Raw genomic sequence first — 21,348 nt, 5'->3', positions numbered from 1 at the left:
CATTATCTTAAGTTTCAGTCCCTACCATGATGAATCCTATAATGAAACCTTCACTGACAGTAACTACTTCGTGTTCTTGCTTCGTCCCCTGATGCAACCCCACATTCATATTCAGTTCGCAATCAGATATGGCAACATCTACTTGGTCTTCAATTGCCTTTGGCTCAAAGGGGTCTTCCTCTTGCAATGGCAAGATGTATAGTTGTCCCAATCCTTAAACTACACAAGAGCTCAACATCTCTAGACAGTTACTGGATGATTAGCCTGACCAGTGTACTCTGTAAGATGCTCTGTAAGATGGTTGCCTGTAGATTGTGCTAGGTTCTCGAATCTTGGGGCATTTTGTACCCCTATCAATGTGGCTTCTAGGAGGGTCGAGCCACGGCCATCCAGCTTCTTAGATAAGAAGCAGCAGTCCGACAGGCATTTTCCTAAATGCCATCATATTGCAATTTTTTTTTTTTACCTGTGTAAGATGCACAACACAGCTTTGGCATCACCACATTTTACTTACCTTCCATGACTGAGGCCATTCGAGGCCCCTACAGATTTTTATTCATCAGTTTTCATCTTGATGGTTGTCAACATCTTGGGGTGCAGATGATGCTACTTGTATCCATGTTTATGGAGCCCTGGTTTTTTCCCAATTGGACTATGTTTACCAGGTATATGGCTCAGTAGCTCCTTCAGATTTTAAACTGTTAGACCCTTTCCACCACGGAGGCATGTGTCTGGCCACTGGTGCTTTCTGGACTAGTCCCATAGTCTCCTTGCCAAAGTGGGGATCTTCCCTCTCAAGATTTGATGGTACCACCTCTTGGTCTCCTATTCAATCACCATTTGACAATTCCTTGAACATACCACATACCCCTGCCCTTGGGGGGAGGGGGGGGGGTACTAGTTGGAATGCACTTTGCTTCCCCCTGCCCAGATCTCCATCTCCCTTCCATGGACTGTACTCCCTGTGTTTCCTCACGCTCTTCCCCTTGGATGGTGCCCAGGCCATGGATTAGCACTACTCTCTTCGAAGGTCCTAAGCTGTCGGCCCCCCAACCCAACTACCCATCTCGTGACCTTTCAGCCTCTCTGACCTTAGTTCTTAAGAGTTCCAGGATGTTTTTGCACCAACAGTTCTAATGCCATTAGCAGTGTGTTAGAGTTAATAGCTGTTACCAGAGCCCTCCATTGTATTAAACCTGTCTCCTATGATGATGATTTAATATGTACTGATTCAGTGAGCAGTCTGCAGGCTGCTGACCAATGATACTCTTGCTTCACTTCGGTCTTAGCTGTTCATGATCTTTCTGCTGACCATTGTTATGCTGCCTTCTCATTGGTCTTAATCTGGGTCCCAAGTCATATGGGTGTCCTGGGAAATGAAGAGGCCAGCTGTTTGGCTAGAGGAGCACTTACTCACTTCCCATTCACTCTGCCTACTGCAGGTGCAGATTTGGAGCTGCAAGCGAGATCTCTGGCCAGTTTAGTTGTAGACCAATATACATAAAATCTACTGCAAATTCAAAGTTTCAGTTTAGTAGATTGCCTTGATACAGAAGAGCTTCTGTCCACAATAGCGCAGATTTAGAAAATGTCACTCTGGTAAAACTGACCTTGCCCCTTCTCACGTGATTACCTGCAAACAATTTCTGAAGGGCAAGAGGCAAATTCTGTATTCCTAGATTTCTGGAAAGAAGTTTGACACAGTGCACACTGCAGACTGTTCATAAAGATCAAAGTACACGAGACAGGTTCTTAGATGTGAGTGGCTTAGAGACTCGTTAAGTTAGTGTAACATAGTGTGTTGTACATGGTGCTGAGTGGTCATCAGAGGTGAGGGTATAGTCAAGAGTGCTTCAGGGATGTGTGATAGACCATTCTTGTTTTTGTACATAAATGGTCTGACAGATAAGGGTGAGCAGCAGTCCACAACTGTTTACTTGTGATGCTGTAATGTAAGAGACAGTGCTACATTTGACTGCAGGAAGAGTGTTACATTTGACTGCAGGATGACTTGGACAGAATATCTAGTTTAAGAAATGAATGGCTGGCTGCTCTGAATGTGGGAAAATGTAGATAATTGAAGGTTAGTTGGAAAGCAAACTTGGATACAGTATTAGTAACATGCTGCTTGACAAATCATGTCGATTAAATATCTAGGTGTAACATTACAAATTGAAATGAAATTTTGTAGAGAAGACAAAAGATTGCTGTTGGTTTATTGGGAGGGTTCTAGCCAGATGTAGCTCATCTACAGTGTCTCTCTGAAGAATGATCAGTATTCAAGGATGTGACTGGAACGATTATTTGAAGCAAAAACAGTGTAGTAGATTTAGTCTCTAAAATTCGTATCTTAAGAACTATGAGCACTTATTCATTTTTGCTACTGGAATAAACATCAGCCCTACTGAACAAGTGCACATAGCTCGCAAGGTGTGCATTTTAGAACCCATGTGTAGTAGACCCTTTTCTGCTTTAAATGATAGGAGGAAATCAAAGCAGTTCAGAGGTGTGCTACTAGATTTGTTACTGGTAGATTCAGTTAACATGCAGGTATTAAAGAAACACTCCATGAACTAAAATGATAATACCTGGAGGGGAGTAGACATTCTTTTTGTGATACACTATTGACATTTGTGACAGGCTACATAACGGTTCTGCTGCTACCAACATACATCTTGTGTAAGCACTGCGAAGACAAGGTAAGAAATCAGGGCATGTATGGAAGCATATTGACATTTTTCCCTTGCTCTGTTTGAGAGTGCCTTTGCCATACCCCATATTGTGGCTTGCAGAGTATGTACATAGATGTAGATCTTCCGAGGTATTTTCCGAATACAGTGCAATTGATGACAATATTATAAAAAAATAAAAGGTATATTTTTATTAAAGATGTGCTGTTAAAAATATGTAAGATGTTTCTTCAAACTACTCATTGAAAAGCTCTTTAAAGCAGTTTTTTCCTTTAAAGTTGATAAAGCAAAATACATTTCTTCTCAACAATTTACTTGTTTGACTTGAAGTACGTGTGACAACTTCTGTTGTAACAATTGTCAGTTTTCACCTATGGTAAAAGAAAGTTTTCATTGTTCGCTAATGAAAAATCCTACCTTTTTCAGTTTGATGAAGGCAAAGCTGTCATGGATGGTGAGGTAACAGAACAAGCCATAAAGAAATTTGTGGCAGCTCAGTCTCTTCCACTAGTAGTGGAATTCAATCATGATACTGCCCAGAAAATTTTTGGTGGTGAAATTAAGAGCCATCTTCTCATATTCTTATCGAAGGAGGCTGGACATTTTGATAAATACTTGGATGCTGCTCGTGAATCTGCCAAGGACTTCCGGGAAAAGGTAATTTCTGCATCTCTTATACTGAACTAAATTTTCTTACTTATTTACAGATACTTGAGTAATAACGTGGGCTATCGCCTTATTCTGATTTCTGAGAAAAATGCCCTTTTGTGCTTCACTTTGTTGGAAAAAATGAAATAGTACATACAAAAACATCAGTTAACTATATTTGTTGTTGTTGTTGTTGTTGTTTTCAGTCCAGAGACTGGTTTAATGCAGCTCTCCATGCTGCTCTATCCTGTGCAAGCCTCATCTCCGAATAACTACTGCAACCTACATCCTTCTGAATCTGCGTAGTGCATTCATCCCACGGTCTCCCTACACGCTTCCCTCCAATACTAAATTGGTGATCCCTTGATACCTCACAACATGTCCTACCAACTGATGCCTTCTTCTAGTCAAGTTGTGCTAAAAATTCCTCTTCTCCCTAATTCTATTCATTACAGAAAGCTTCTATTCTCTTCTTGTCTTAACTAGTTATCATCCACGTTTCACTACCATACATGGCTACTCTCCGTACAAATAAATTCAGAAGTGACTTTGACACTTAAATCTATACTTGATATTAACAAATTTCTCTTCAGAAACTCTTTCCTTGCCATAGCCAGTTATCTTTTAATTTTTTACATGAATGTACATACAGGCTTCTTACGTCATGGTAGCTGCCCAAGTGAAATGATACCTGTTATCTGCGCTCTCTGGCATCTGCTGAAACGAGCCTGTTTCTAACAGGTCGCAGGAAAATATTGCGAATGGTGCTTTGAAAAGTGTTACTTTCAAAGTAAATTTCCTATTTCCCAAGTTGAACTATGTGCGAGAATGTACCATGACTTTCTTAAATTAGAGCATTTGACTCTCATTTAAAAATCAACTCTTTGATGACAAGCCATTTAGAAGAATTTCAAACCCTGAAGGAGACATTTATTTCATTATTAAAAACTTTACTGGCGCATTTGTGTGATGTATCTTAAAGTACATGTGCAAAAAAGATAAACATTATATGTGAAAGCTTAGCTTCTGTTGCAGCTTATTAACCTTAGAGCCAAATATTATATGTAAAAGCTTTGCTTTTCTTGTAGCAACACTATGTATGTTAATGTATTAACTTTCCCTGTTTGTGTGTTTGTGCTGCTTAAGTGATGTTGCTATTGGCTGACTACATCACATGTCCTATGCTCTGAATAGCCGCTGTCATCGGCTGGCGAGATAACATGACATGAGCTATGAGTGGCTTACAAAAGCGCATTGAAATCTTGATTTCAATGATTCGGAAAGTAACATGCGGTGTTTTGTGGAATTACAATGTATACTTTCATAATACAAAAATATACAGCGTACAAGTTGCTGCACATCAAAGATATTTCCAAAACGTCTTTTTCCCCGACTTTAGTTTTCTAAAGTGCCAGGAAATTCTACGCCCATGTATAAATCAATAACCATTCAAAGGATTGATAAGTTTTGTTGTTCCAAGGGAACACACACTGTCACTTAACACAAAAAAGTTTGTTTTCCCCTGGGAGAAAGAGTATTTTTAACCGGGAAATCCGGGAAAAATCTGGGAATTTTTTTCGTTGTCCGCATATATACCCTGATTCTGTTAGATTAGATTCACTTAGAAAGCATGATACTTCCCGGGCATAAAAGGATTCTTTTAGCTTTCTTTGATACACCACCATAGACTCAGACAAAACACATGAACACATGGTGATCCATCTAGTAAAGTCAATACTTTTCAGTATTAACCTGATGGTATTTGAATTTCTTTACCATTGTGTCTGGATGTTCTACGTGAAGCCTTTGAATTTGCAGCTATTTTACTTGTCCATCTGTAACTCGCTTCCTGTGAACAGAAAACTCTGAAAGTTAACTCCATTCTTGCCATTAAAAATGGTTAATGCTTCACTTTTGACGTTAGTTCAACCCACTGTTTTGCCTTACCAGTATATGAATTGTGTGTTTCTTATTTTTTTTATTTTTTAATGGCAGCGTTTGGCTATGGTGTATTCTCACATGTAGTTGTTCAAAAGTCCTTACCTTTTTTGATAACAAAATAACACCCTACTGTAGCTATTTTGAATTTTCTGTTTTTTAATCACAGTTATGGATTCAAAGATCATACACACGTTTACTGCAATACTATGGGAAGTTAATGTGAATTCCAAATAAAAAGTGGAGAGTAGTAGTTCCGGAGAACCTTAATTTTAGAGGCAAACTTTCTGGCTGTGCCTTCTGCTAATGCTGTTCATGAGCATATGTCAAGTGTTTTCCATTGTCCATCTTTTAAAATAAAATTATAAATTTTCTATTTTTCGCATTTAGCAGATGTTATTGAATATGGAAAGCCAGGTTAAAATCTCATTAAAAGATTGTCCTAAAGAAAATAATCTGTTTTTGAAAATATAATATCATTGGATTGATAAAAAAAAATCTGCTCATCACATGGTGGGAGGAGATAATGCATAAAAATTACAGAAATGTGAAAGCTTTCGGAGCTGCTGGCTCCATTCTTGCAAAAGAGTTGAAGGGGAAGGAAGAGGATGAAGGAAAATGACTGGTGAGGTTTAGGAAATGTAGGGAATTGGAAAGGTCACCCAGAACCCTAGATCATGTGAGACTTGCTGGATAGGATTAGAACCCAATTACATTAAAACATGGTCTATAGGCTCATTTCATAATGGCATGAAATTCTTCTGCAAATTGTACTTCTTAAGTACAGATCATGCATAATTATTTAATCTTTGTGAAAGACACTTTTTTATTCTTGGTGCCATATGTTGGTTTAAAGTAATGACTTTATACCTTTCAACTTAAATGTGAAAATTGTGATGACCCCTTCCATGCAGTTTAGTTTCTACACCAACCCATTTGAGAACTGTGTCAAGCCACTTCGTTGTAAGTGCCTTTCCCAAGATATTGTTTTTTCTTTTGTGTTTTATGCCTCTCAGTATCTCCTGGCTGTGTATTATCTCACTTCTCTGTAGTGAAAGAGGCAAGATGTAAGAGCTCAGTTATTTCTACGTGAATGTCACATGAATTTTAAATGGAAATATTATTCATGGTGTCGTTTCTGGGACACACCTAAGACACTAAATACTTACTGTCGACAATTTAGTAACACTGCATGAACACAATTTCAAATATTCCATTATCACCATGGCCCTCTGCTGGAGTGTACAAGTAATATTTCAGTATGAAGTGGCATGCTTAAAGTACACTTGTCCCCCCTGCACATGAACTTTATTGCAAAAAGTAGGTATACAAATAAGTAACATTTAAGTTTTAATCTTTATGGTCACGAGAATAATGGAAAAGCTGATACTCCAACTGAATCTGGCACTTTCTATGTTGTTGACATGACCTACTATTTTACCAGGTAGGGAGAACACTTATTTTATAAGTACACAGATCCATCAACAGATGGCAGGGACAAACTAACTTGAGGGATTTATCTGTTCCTCGTCTGGCAGATCTGTCGTGGTTGAAAGAAGCAAGACATAACTAAAAAAAGGGCCCACTCTACTTTTGTGCTATTGTCCGTATGTTCGTAATAGGAGCACTAACACTGAGAATGTGTGTTTGTCATTGTTGTTTACTCCTGACCATATTTACATCAGTGATACAGTTAGTCCAATTTGATTGAAGTTAATGTATCTTCTAGCAGTGTTTCTGGGAATGAGAACAAAGGTTTTCTAAACATAAATGCTACTGCATAACCAAAATTTATTTTTTGTAAGTGATGCATTGTAACATTAAACTTGTGTAAAGGGAAAAAAATTTAGAATGAAAGATAAACATGTAATCCATGTCATTAATAAAATATTCCTTGTTTCCAGTTGCTGTTTGTTTCCATTAATTCTGATGACGAAGATCATCAGAGAATCCTAGAATTTTTTGGTATGAAGAAGGAAGAGGTACCTGCTATGCGTCTTATCCGTTTGGAGGAAGACATGGCCAAATATAAGCCAGAAAACCCAGAAATAACTGCAGATAACATAAAGAACTTTGTACAGGGCTTCCTTGATGGTAATCTGAAGGTGAGTTAGCTAAGTATGAAAATTTGTCAAATGTCCTCTTTGGTGAGGGTAATACTGTAATTTTAATGTTTAAACAAAATCACGTGTGCTGTATTATTACACATTTACAGTCTTAGGAAAAGGATGGACGAATACTCACTGTAAGGATGGCACACAGAGTACCAGACAGGCATATTGTTATACGTTTAGCTTTCAGCTAAAGTCTGTCAGAAAACACACACATTCACACAAACAGGCACATCTCAAGCACCCTTTCTGGTGGCTTGGCTGCCTGCCAGAGATAGTGGTTCTGTGTGTGAGGTGTACCTGCTTTTGTGAACATGTGCATTTTCTTTTCTGATGAAGGCTCTGGATGAAAGCTACATGTGTAACAGTCTTTTTGTTTGCTTGTTTAAACTCAATGGGTTGTCTTTATGGTGAGGAGCAATGTATCCTTTTTGTAATATTGTAGATATTCCAACCTGATCCTTCCATTGTTTTATCACACATTTAATGTGTTAAAATAATAGAAGGAAACATTCCACGTGGGAAAAATTATATATAAAAACAAAGATGAGGTGACTTACCGAACGAAAGCGCTGGCAGGTCGATAGATACACAAACAAACACAAACATACACACAAAATTCAAGCTTTCGCAACAAACTGTTGCCTCATCAGGAAAGAGGGAAGGAGAGGGGAAGACGGAAGGAAGTGGGTTTTAAGGGAGAGGGTAAGGAGTCATTCCAATCCCGGGAGCGGAAAGACTTACCTTATGGGGAAAAAAGGACAGGTATACACTCGCACACACGCACATATCCATCCACACATGGATATGTGCGTGTCCCATAAGGTAAGTCTTTCCGCTCCCGGGATTGGAATGACTCCTTACCCTCTCCCTTAAAACCCACTTCCTTTCGTCTTCCCCTCTCCTTCTCTCCTTCCCTCTTTCCTGATGAGGCAACAGTTTGTTGCGAAAGCTTGAATTTTGTGTGTATGTTTGTGTTTGTTTGTTTGTTTGTGTGTCTATCGACCTGCCAGCGCTTTCGTTCAGTAAGTCACCTCATCTTTGTTTTTATATATAATTTAATGTGTTAAGACGGTTTTCGTTCTAAGAATATCTTAATTTTGCTGGGTAATTCTAAAATAGTGATACAAATGATGTGGTTGTCGTCTATGATGTTATAGACCAAATACAGATAGTGATAGCGAATATCCTGTTGGAAGTAGAGTGGGCAGACATGGCACACTGCTTATACTAGAGCACAAACCTATTTAACGTTTATTCTGCACAGGACATAGCCCATTCGGTGGAAAAGCAAATTTTTTTTTTTGGGTGGAAACCCAAAATCATCTGGTGATTAATCATCAATCAGCATTGTCTTCACTGTTTTCAAAGCCCTTGGTTATATTCATGATCAGCTGGCTGAATAATTATACAAATTCAGCGGGAAAGATGTGTTGTAAACACAACACCACACCTCACACTCCACTACTTAAGATAAATGATGGCCAGAAATATGCTGTAGATAGCAGTGAGGTCACATTGAAACTATTTATGACCTCCAATTTAAATGCCATCTGTCTTCTGGGTTCAGAAACTGGGGCTTAAACTAAATGCAAAAGGTACCAAGTAAACTATCCTGTCAAACTTGGATTAGTTCAGAATTGCACAAACAGTCTCTCCTGTTCTTCTCAAAGAACTTGGGTATAATTTTGGATAATCTCTTTAATTGGACATGTAATACTGATGCCATTTGCAGAAAAGTTTTTTCACTTGTTTCTGTCGTCCATAATTTGAACATATTTCTTTCGTGCTATGCATACTACTTATTCCACTATTCCTTATAGTTACTTTAGAGTAAAGGATTCCATATTAAATGCAAGACTTCTTTGTAGTGTAGTGTAATGTAATGTAATGTAATATAATGTAATGTGAACTATATGTAATGCCCATTTAATGGTAAGGAAGAACCTGATGGCCTTACTCTTGAGAAGATAAATCATTGAAGAAAAAATTAGGCATTCTAAATCTTTAGCCTAAAAGTTTCCAGTGGCAGTGGCTGCCTAATATTTCTTACTGGAATAAATTTCCAATGACACTGCAGGGAAACTGTACTGTTTCGTAGATAATAGGAAACTTTGATGTCTACTTTAATTTTTTTACAATTGTTTGGAGCCCACAAGTGATATCAAAGGTGTTCTACATTATCTACATAATGATACAGCTGAAGCCAATATGGGCTATCATAACTCTTAGCTGTATAAAGATTGGTCATAGTGGTTGGAAGTTGTAACTGCATTCCCCTGTACTAGTATCACGCTGGATTACTCCATAGCTGTTGCCCGTAACTTTTGTGATTTCACAGTTGACATAAGATTTTTCAAAAGGTATGGTGCTTTTGTGTTATAGTGTCCAAACTAATTAAGATATCGATACAGTCTGGTTTATGTTATACAATATCTCAGTTTTTATGGCATTCAATTGATTTCAACATGTGTGTCTTCCTTGCCACACTGAACACCCAGTCTGTAATAGAGCTGTATCCACACTTGGTGCAACGGAACATCAGCTCTGGCAGTGGCAATAATGATCTATATCTGTAAAACATTGGTGGGTTTGACAGGTGTTCAGTAGACCCTGACCCTGACCTTGACATAATCCCGTAGAAAGAAGTCCATCAGTGTAATGTCACCTGACCTAGGAAGCCAGGTTATTGGACCACACCTGCCAGTCTGTGTGTCAGCTTCAGTTGTTGCTTGTCATCTGGTATGATGCTTCACATCATTTCCTGTCTGCATAAAGTACCTTTACATCTGGTGTATCAATGTCCACAATGGTCATTGCTTTCTGTACTGTGTTCCCAAGTTCCTTTCAACCTGTGTGCCTGATTTGGTCATAATAAACTGTTCCACACACTGAGCCTTTTCTTGGCCCATTGTCATTATGCTTCACTCACAACCTGGCAAACATACAACCAAAACTTAGTCACATAAGCCATATGTGGCGTGACTATTTTAACGAGTTTGGATGCTATTACCAATTGAAGTTGCAGTGTAGGTTTTGAGAAACCCTGTATACTATTTGGTTAGTTTCTTAAACTGTCTGATGTAGGACACAGGCACATGTACAATGTGTGCTTGGCAGATGAACTAGCAGTTCATAACAAAACAGAAGTTTCACAAAACCTTTATTGCCAGTGAAAGACCAATGTCATAAAGATTATAGAGTAAGTGCTCCAATTGGAATTGCATGGAACTAAAATAATTTTCCAAATTGGACAAGTTTCTGGATTACACAAAACCCACTAGGCTACATAAAAATTTGTCAGGTATCATGCACAAAAGTACAAATTTTAATTATGAATTTATTTAAGTACTTCCACTCATGCACAGTAGGTGTTCTTGTACAGTGTATTGTACAACTGAACACTAGACTGTTACATTAATTGATAAATAATACAGCATTTCTGTAGTTTCTCTATAACTTTAAATTCATTTATTGTTGTATGTATGTACATATTATTGCCATGTTTATTTCTTTTACAGTTCAGTTTTTCCACCACATATCAAGGATGGAAACCTGTTTGGATTTACCATTCAGATTTTTTTCTTCGCAGTTCCTTTTGCACTATGCAATAGTTCATACAGCTTGGGGTAATATTGTTTATGCGTGCAGTAGCTTCTTCTGGCATAGTAATTTTGCTAGGGACATTATTTTTCTCCTCTTCATCCTTTATTTCTTCCTGATCATCTTCTGTGTTGTGGGTTTCTATTAAATCTGTTGCTGAAGTAAAAGTGGAGTAAGTTGACAGAAAGTCATCTCTTAGACTGTAGTCATCTGCACTAAATGTAATGTTTCACATTTTAATTCAGCAGTTGCTACTGCATTTTCTTGAGCTCCAGTGGACACAGAAACATGTTCTTGACCTCCAAACCCCACTTTGTAGAAGCACTTGGTAGGTTTTGGGCTTTATTTCTCTTACTGCCAAGCCAATCTAATTTACAGCATCCAGGACAGAAAATTACCATGCAAGAGCATAATGCACATTTGGCTTCTTCAACACTAAGTATAAGAGACTGCATCAACAATTGCCTATAATGGAACTTGAATGTGTAACTAACCCTCGGGTCCATGGGTTGTGTGTGGCTGGTTGAACATGGAACCAAGCCAATCTCATGTTGATAACTTAGTTGGCAGATTGCATTGTCCAGGAAAAGGAGAACTTGGCAGTTTTCATTTTGCCACTGAAAGAGCTCAGCAATTCTTCCGTAAGACCACTCACCATCCAGACTTTTTATTTCTTTACCATATTACTGGAAGCTTACTACCATCTTAAGTTTTTGAAACAATGTGATTTTGCTGCCTTACCAGTCACCAGTAGCTTCTCCATTTCACCTAGTGTGTTTCCACACAATGTTACAGTAAGCCTTTCTGTGGATGTTTTTCTGCCAGTGTACTTTTCATCCCAAATTGCTAGAGATTTTGAAGGCAATCTGCAATAAAAGTCCTGTTTTATCAGTATTGAACACATCTTTTGGGTCATTCGCAGTTGGCGTTTACAGTGTTGTCTTCCATTCTATTGCTAAGCTTTCCTGCACATCTTTAGCTTCCCCACACATCTCATTCCACACAGAGTTATCCCCCACTTCGTAACTGTCAAGTTATCCTGTAGATGCCTTAAACACTGTATTTCCGAGCTCTGTAGTGACTTCCGGAACTTCACTGTGTAACATGGGTCCAGGCAAAGTAGCCCCCCCGGGCGCTTAACGAACCATTACCGCACTATCTTGTTAGTTTCTTCATATCTCATCTTTGCCTTTTTTGTTTGCCCATTCTTTTCTCTCCTTGTCCTGTATCTTATCCTTGTTTCATAAGGTATCAGAAGTCTGTGTTTTACTAAATTTTTAATGCAGCCTTATTTTGTGCACAGGGTGTTTCTTTCTTGTTCTCCTCAATGACCTTAAATTGTTGTTGAGTGTTAGTGACACACACTTTTTGTTCAACATCATGTTATCCCTTAAAGTGCTAATAGTCAACTGAAACTGGTAGAAAGTAATGCAAGTAAAGCATTTATTTGGAATACTTGACCTTGTCGGGTACAACCATTATCTAACAGATCATCTTAAAATTTGCATTCTGTTTCTGTGTTCAGCAATTCTGTTTTATACAAAAAATTAGCATATAAAGATGTATTGAATGCTTTGGGACTAAAATAAATGTACAGTTCGGTCAGACATCGGAAGTATGCACGTTACACTTCGATGAAGTTTCACTGTGTAACATTTGCTGTTTTCCTGTTGTTAATTTTTGTTTGTATTGTACTGTTCTTCATCCGTCTCATTTATGAACTGATTTGAAAAACTTTTTTTCCTGTATATAAAAAGGGTGTGTTGTCTAAAAACAATATTTGACCATTGCAACTTTAAGAGATTTACAAATTTTGGAAATAAGAGGCTCAAGTGCAGATTACCAAGGTATGAAATACTTGAGCTTCTGTTCATATGATACTGTCCCTTGGATGGATGCAATCCATGAACTATTATCCAAGTGGAACTAAAAAGTTCCCATGGCAATACAGCCAATACTGTGGGACTTCGCCTCTTATCGGGGGCATAATGTCCAGTCCCACAGAAATGTGATTTACATCTGTGCTAGTCAGTCAGATAATGTTTGAGCTGCTTATGTACAGAAACATGAATAGTTTGGTCTATCTGGGAAAATGTTAACACAAACTGTGTTTATGTATCTATTTTCTTTTTTGTAATTATTTTATTTTGTTTTGTTTGTAGCAACACCTGCTTTCTCAAACACTGCCTGATGATTGGGACAAGACACCTGTCAAGGTTCTTGTCTCAACAAATTTTGATGAAATAGCATTTGATAAATCCAAAGATGTCTTGGTGGAATTCTATGCACCATGGTGTGGTCACTGCAAACAGCTTGCTCCTATTTATGATCAGGTAACCTTTGTTTATGAAAATTTTTTACTCTTTAAAAATAAATTAAAATGTTGATGACTCAACATCTAATGTTTCTTTGCAGCTTGGTGAGAAATTTAAAGACAGTGACAGTGTTGTGATAGCAAAAATGGATGCTACAGCAAATGAACTAGAGCATACGAAGATAACGAGTTTTCCTACACTGAAACTTTACACAAAAGGTGAAAACAAGGTAATTATTTGTGCAATCTCTTAAATTTAACAAAATCATACAGAATGATTTCAGTCATTAATAGAAGACATACGTAGAGCAAAGCTGAACAACTTAATGCAGGAAACTTCATTCATATCTGTCTACTGAAATATTTTGTATATTGTAGTTGAAGAAATGGTTAAATGGGTAATTTGATACACACACACACACACACACACACACACACACACACACACACACACACACACACAAAAAATCAAATAATTGTGATGAGTTTATTTCATTCTGTTTGGATTTTGTTTGTAGGTCATAGAGTACAACGGTGAAAGAACTCTGGAAGGACTCACAAAGTTTTTGGAATCTGGCGGTACCTATGGACAAGCTGCTCCTGATGAGGTAAACTTACCATTTGTGTTGTACGTCATGTGATTACTTTTTTAGATGACTTACTCTTTTGTTTTGGTGTCTTTTTTAAAAATAATTTGATTTTTATATGTAATTGGAAAAAATCTCTAATGATAGACTGAAAATATGCTGAATATAAAAGGTTCTTTTAAACGGAGCTGTATATTTGGTTGATATTGACCTGTATTATTAGAATTAACCCCCTCTTTCTTTGTAAACCATTAAAAACCAGCATCCAGTTTGACATGAAATGTCAGAAATATTGCAAATCTATTTTACTATAGTCACATAACATATTAGATAAATGAGTTGAGAATAATCTGATCAGCTAATTAAGTGAATGTAATCTTCGCCGTGTGAACTGGTCAGAGGGGTACTAGAATTAATGCCCAGGGTGTATCATTGTAAAAGATGGTTGTTGTCTAATGCTACCTTATGTACACATACAAAATTTGCATGTAAGGGAAGGAATGACTTGAAAGATATTCCACAGGAACACGTTAAAAATATTAAATAGTTGTAAGCTCATCAATCTTGACATTTCAATATGACTGGCATGTGCAGATCAAAAATATGGACGACTAAACATATAAGGTACTAACAGATTTACTGTAATCTGGATTGTCAGTAAACATCCTGCTAATTGTGGGTTAAATCAGAATTTGGGGTCCAGAACCCTTTACTGTCATATATTAAATTTCTCCTTATGACTTCTTGAACGAAACCTTCAGCAAGGCATTCGTGAAGACTTCCATTTCTTACCCAAATTTGCTCTCAGGCAGTTGAGATTGCATTATTTTTACGTAGGGCATTACCTTCATGCCACAATTTTTAATACTTCATTTTCCAAAAGCTGTGATCAGAACCTCCAAGAGTGAGACAATATGATTTGTTCTTTCCCCATTCTAGATGTGTAGCTGTTGTGAATTTGTGATGGAATTAAATTCATAATGTTAAAATTGACTGTTTTTGTGATGATCAACAGAAGGGCACAGTAGTGTGTGTAAATTGTGGTGCGACTGATAAAATTGTTGGTTATAATAGAGGGAAACATTCCACGTAGGAAAAATATATCTAAAAACAAAGATGATGTGGCTTACCAAATGAAAGTGCTGGCAGGTCGACAGACACACAAACAAACACAAACATACACACAAAATCCAAGCTTTCGCAACAAACTGTTGCCTCATCAGGAAAGAGGGAAGGAGAGGCAAAGACGAAAGGATGTGGGTTTTAAGGGAGAGGGTAAGGAGTCATTCCAATCCCGGGAGCGGAAAGACTTACCTTATGAGAATAAAGTTCTGCTTCTCTAAGAAAATTCGTTGCCTTCAAATAATGGGCTGGATCTGTACATGTCGTCCAGTTGTTTAATTTTGGATGGTGCTGAGGTTGGTAATTTTTTCTGTATGGTTTCCTTTTATTGTTTCTAATATTTTTTTCTTTTCACTCCTTACAGGCTGAAGAAGAGGATGAAGATGACGATTTACCACGCAAAGATGAATTGTAGAAATGAGTCTGCATATTTTTGTGTTGTGAATGACTGAGTGGATGTGATATGTGCATCTGTAATAGTTCTGTTCCAGTGTAAGATTAAAAAGAGACTGATATATTCTGATATTTTCTGTAAAATAGTTTTGTGAGGATAAGCTTTTGGGATGTTCCTAACAAATTAACAGTAATTAATTATATTTTATAAAGTTCTCATGATTTTGTTGGTAATGTTGGAGCATCCCTATAAAAGCTGTTGTATGCCTTCCATTATGTTGCTGCAAGCATTCCTATGATGTACAAAAGGTTCCAGATCTACTTAGCACAAATATTTGGATCATAAGACTCAATTCACTGAAATAGTTTTTCAAAATTTTATGCTTTTGGTGTTATTTTTAAGCCAAAAGTTTCTAATTCTGTAGTAATTTGCTCCATCCCAGTTTTATAAACATTGTTTTTAATGTTTAATTTATTGTTTATTGCATTTATCTTGTTGCTGTGTAAGAATGCTCACATTTTTATATCTTGTAGTGTAGTGAATGCAGTTATTTATTTGATATTACTAAAGAAAAGTATTTTTTGTTACAAATGAGTTTGCCAAAAAAAAAATTTCTAATACAGCAAAAATTCTATGAACCAGTATAGTGCTTTGCCGTGCTGGAAAATGGGACATTTGTTAAGATACTTAACTCATTTCTTCCATTGCTCCATGTTACTGATGATGCAAGTAAAAGAAATTTCAGAGAATTGCTGTATCTATTTTTTGTGCAATACCTGTCCACAATTTAACTTAAATATACTGTTTTTAGAAATATCCAAATCTGTTTTGCACTTTCAATGGATGGAATTTACAGTGAAACCCCCTTCTACACTTTTCAGGGGACTTCACAAAAATGGTGTGAACAGTAGGAAAATGCGAATGACAGTAATTTCTTAAGTTTTACATTTCATGAAAACATTTTTAGTCCACAGTTCCACACAAAAAGGTCAGGATTAGTTTTTAAGTTTTTACTAATGAACTTTCTGTAGTTCTGACAATACATTTGAAAGCAATTATATATGTGCATGTAGGTTATGTATATTTGCATCAAAATCGTAAAACTTGTGCCATCATACACTAATTAAGAAAAATGTGGAATAAGAAAGCAGTTGGCAATGGGTGATGTTGACTGGCAACATTAGGTAAGACACAATGACAAATTATTTTCTATAAAATGTATGTAGCTATGCGATGGTAATTAAATACAGGGTTTATCCAAAAGAATCGTAACTATGTTATTTAAGATACGTGCATGAACAACATACTGTTGGAAAGAGCAAATTTTTAAAGTGTGTTACAGGGTCCCTGCTGGGTAGCAGCAGTGTGTGCCCACTTCAGTTCTAGTAAAAATAGTGTCGGAACAACAGAAAGGGTTTTGTTTTTTCAGTTTTGCGCTGTGTGGGTCAATAATAACTGTTAAGTGTGACTTCCGTTCTAGGTATGGTGTGGGTCCTCCTACAGCACAGAGCATTAGACAAAGGTATGAAAAATTCAGAGAAACTGGTTGTTTGTGTAAAAGCAAATCCCTGGGCCATCCCAGAGTGTCTGACACGGACGTTGAATGAATCCACCATAGTTCTACAAGGAGTCTCCAAAAATCTGCTGCTCAACATGCCCCCATTGTCAGTTTGGCGTGTGTTGTCGACATTTACACACAAAACGATACAAAATTGAGCTACTGCAAGCTCTTCATGAAGGTGACAAACATGTGGAGTTCTGTAATTTCATTCTCAGCAAACTGGAGGATGACAGTTTTCTTCCAAATTTAGTGATAAGGCAACATTCCATGGAAATGTGAACAGTGAATGTGAGAATATGGGGTACAGAACAGTTACATAATGTTGTAAAACATGAGAGGGACTCTCCAAAATTTAATGTGTTTCGTGCAGTTTCACAGGAAAAGGTGTATGGTCCATTTTTTGTTGCTGAGAACACTTACATGGAGCACATATCTCAATATGCTTGAGAAATTTCTTTTCCCACAGTTGGAGACTGACTCAAAGCGACTTAATTTACCAACAGGATGGGGCACTGCTACACTGGCATTTGGAAGTGCGGGGATATTTAAATCAAAGGATTTCTGATCGCTGGATTGGTCGCACAGGACCAAATGATTCAGCCTTACGTTACTGGCCTCAAAGGTCACCAGACCTAACTGTAGGTGATTATTTCGTTTGGGGGTTTGTAAAAGACTGTGCCTCCATTAACAATGAATGAACTGAGACATGACATAACAGCAGCTGTGGAAGCTGTTACTCAAGACATGCTCGCTCCAGTGTGGAGAAACTTTGAATGCCACATTGACATATTCTGTGGATCTCAAGGGGGCATATTGAACGCATATGAATAGGTATGAAAATAAACTTGGAGTTTCTCATTCATCAAAAAACAAAATTTAGTGTATATGTTTATTAGTTTCAGAAATGTAGACCTGCCAAATCGTATGATTCTTTTTGATACACCCAGTATAATTCTTTGACATGGTAGAGCTTAATGTGCCACTAAAATTTAGATATGTTGGTCTCATTCTAACCAACACCTCAGGTATTTCTATATATTACAGAACACTGTGTACCATTCACCACTTGATAACATATCCCTGAAAATCATATTAACTAATTTCTTTACAGAATATGCCAATAGTTAGCATATAGTTCATACATTCTTCACAACAGCCATCACATCTGTGAAGTTACTGGGTATATAACTGGGAAGAGGTGGTACCATTGTTACTGTTCGTTGCCAGCTTTCCCTTTGTTCAGACTAAACTGTTCATGGCAAACCTGTAAATCAATAATGCAACTGTGAACAATACTAAACACATGTAGTTGTTAGTCTGCCAGTGTTAGGAGGCACAAGAACTAGAGGCAAAAATTGTCCCACTTTTAACAGGTTGAACAGATTTAGAACTAAGTTGACCAGGGATCGAAAAAGTTTGTGAACATTATTTGAAAGGCAATACGTTGCTACTCTCCATCTCACTATCCCTCAACTTCATTTTATTGAGTGCAAGTGGTTGAAAATTTATAATGCAGAAGTTAGTGAGAATTAACATTCTGAACTTTGAGAATTTTAAGCAACTGATAAAAAATGTTGTAAACAGTGGAAAAATGTTAGTTCCAGGGACATGAAATTGGGGTTATACTGTTGTCTTGTATACACTGATTTGTGGCATGTTTGCTGTGTGAAATACCAGTTTAGATAACTCAAACTTCATCTGGTTTGTAAGATAGTGCTATGTGGACAATATCTGGGTAATTTCATGTCAATTCAGTGCCGAACAGTGACATTTTCAAACTGACCATCTGATTTCTTTCAAATTTGGTGTATCCAGTGATACATGTAAGAGGGAAAACTATCATTTCGCAGAGGTATATGACAACTGTGAGGAAAGTTGCAAGTCTGTGAAGTTAGGAAATTGTGTTAAATTTAAATATCTGTCTGAACATAAAGGTCTAGAATTATGGTTCTAATAGAGATACAACAATGAAACTTGTGTAATTGAAAAGCTAATTAGTAGAGCTTCACATTGATGTACAATATGTCTGGTTTCTAAGAATTATCACATTCAGGGTCATTGGCCACCTTTGACATCATGTATCTCAAAACACCATCTTTAATTCTTTTTAATTTTTTAAATATTGCATTGCTATAAATGTGGTAAATATCAAGATGGCATGTCGAAGGTATCATTCTCAAATTTCTGTGTGTAAGTACAGCACCAAAATGCAGAAGGCAGCACATAAATATGAAACAGATCATTGAAAAGTGCTATTCATAACTAGTGTTGAAAAAAAAAAAAACAACCTTATTGTTTACAATTTACTGTGTTGCTTGAAAAAAAGGCAATAAAACATGGAAAAATCTCATAATACTCCAATCGAATAGTTAATATTCACCAGATCTGATGCAGAGAGACTGTATGCCCTTCCAGCTGGTGTCACTGGATCCAGTATTGCAAGAATGTCTCATCTTGTCGTAACATAAGTGTCAGGTTTAGCAGGAAAAACAAATAATGGAGGTGGTCCAAGTGGATACGAGAGGCTGACCTGTACTTATTTGTTACTTCACAAGTTTGCAACCCACCAGTGACTGCATATAGGCAATGTGCATGCTGTGAACAGAATTCAGCTACTTTCCTGTCCTTTCTAAAGAAGCAGAATGTCTGTTTTTACTATATTTTTTTTAATAGGTCTTACATAATGAAGCCTCTGGGTATTTGGAATTGTCCTTGTATTCTTGAAACATTGCTTTAGCTTGTCAACATCTTCACCGCGAAGGTGAGTTGATGTATAGTGGAAGACACACAAAGGAACATTTTCTTTGCATCACTGAAACAACTGTGAGTCAAAATATAGTTTTCATGAGGTTGGTTGAGGCTGGCAATTGTGGCTACTCTCTCTACAGTCCCTGCAGACCCCATCACAAGGTCATTTAGCAAAAAGTGCCATTATGCTTTAACATCAAAATCTTCCTGATGGTATGATAGTACTTGAAACTCTAATTTTTGTATTGGGCAGCACAACCAAAAGTAATAAGTGTGCTTGAGTTGGAAAGTGAGATTTTATGAAATACGTAAAATTTTGCTGGAAAGAATACAAGCTGTAGGGAGTCAGATATTTCCACATAGTATTTTTGTGTAGGTAGTAAGCAACATATTAGTGAATTGTAACCTGTGAATTATTCCAGTGAAATCCCTGAACTTCATCATGACTGGTGAAGAAGTAATTCTCTGCAAAATCTGAAAGGACGACATTTCAAACCTGCCTCTGGCCATCCTGATTTAGGTTTTCTGTGATTTCACTAAATTGCTTCAGGCAAATGCTGGGATGGTTCCTCTGAAAGGCCATGACTGAGTTCCTTCCCTAATCTGATGGGACCTATGACCTCGCTGTTCGGTCCCCTCCTGCAAATCAACCAATCTGCAAAACCACAAACGAGATATCCATTTACTGGATTTCTTTCATAGTGTTCTTAAAAACAGCTGTGACTGCTGCTGCATGATAAATCAATGTGTGTAGGAGCTGTTGTAAACTTGAGATACAAACAACTTAATGAAATCATCCATTGACTTTGTTGCCGTCTCTAGAACTACCATGCCTGTTATAACCAATACTTGCATGTAATTTCACCATTGCAATTCGTACCAAACAGTTCAAGCAGGTAATCAGTAGTCCGATCTCACTTGGATGATAGCGACATGCACCTAAGAGACATGTTGTATAATGATAATGTGTGTTCACACTTTGTTAGTTCTTTTGATTTACACCCTTCAATCATTAACTTAAAATTCTGGTGTGGAATACACAAACAGCATGGGCTCCACCGGCATTCGCAAGAACAGTGTTTTGTTTGCAACTCAAATTTTGAGAATTCAATACTTACCTGGTATGTACAGGGTGTTTCAAAAATGACCGGTATATTTGAAACGGCAATAAAAACTAAACGAGCAGCGATAGAAATACACGGTTTGTTGCAATATGCTTGGGACAACAGTACATTTTCAGGCAGACAAACTTTCAAAATTACAGTAGTTACAATTTTCAACAACAGATGGCGCTGCGGTCTGGGAAACTCTATAGTACGATATTTTCCACATATCCACCATGTGTAGCAATAATATGGCGTAGTCTCTGAATGAAATTACCCGAAACCTTTGACAACGTGTCTGGCGGAATGGCTTCACATGCAGATGAGATGTACTGCTTCAGCTGTTCAATTGTTTCTGGATTCTGGCGGTACACCTGGTCTTTCAAGTGTCCCCACAGAAAGAAGTCACAGGGGTTCATGTCTGGCGAATAGGGAGGCCAATCCACGCCGCCTCCTGTATGTTTCAGATAGCCCAAAGCAGTCACACGATCATCGAAATATTCATTCAGGAAATTAAAGACGTCGGCCG

General features: G+C 37.4%; 1 protein-coding gene across 1 annotated transcript in view; it reads left to right on the top strand.

Moving 5' to 3' along the window:
• The window catches only part of LOC124787961 (protein disulfide-isomerase), a 30,401-nt gene extending 14,245 nt beyond the window's left edge, over positions 1 to 16,156 (top strand). The window contains exons 5-10 of the mRNA XM_047254967.1: positions 3,117 to 3,347; positions 7,181 to 7,381; positions 13,153 to 13,323; positions 13,406 to 13,534; positions 13,823 to 13,912; positions 15,378 to 16,156. Of these exons, the coding sequence (XP_047110923.1) occupies positions 3,117 to 3,347; positions 7,181 to 7,381; positions 13,153 to 13,323; positions 13,406 to 13,534; positions 13,823 to 13,912; positions 15,378 to 15,428 (873 nt within the window). The 3' untranslated portion in view covers positions 15,429 to 16,156. The remainder of the gene's footprint in view (positions 1 to 3,116; positions 3,348 to 7,180; positions 7,382 to 13,152; positions 13,324 to 13,405; positions 13,535 to 13,822; positions 13,913 to 15,377) is intronic.
• The last annotated feature ends 5,192 nt before the right edge of the window (positions 16,157 to 21,348 follow it).

Source organism: Schistocerca piceifrons, chromosome 3 (assembly GCF_021461385.2).
Source record: "Schistocerca piceifrons isolate TAMUIC-IGC-003096 chromosome 3, iqSchPice1.1, whole genome shotgun sequence".
NCBI lineage: Eukaryota > Metazoa > Arthropoda > Insecta > Orthoptera > Acrididae > Schistocerca > Schistocerca piceifrons.
This window is presented reverse-complemented; position numbering and strand designations above follow the sequence as displayed.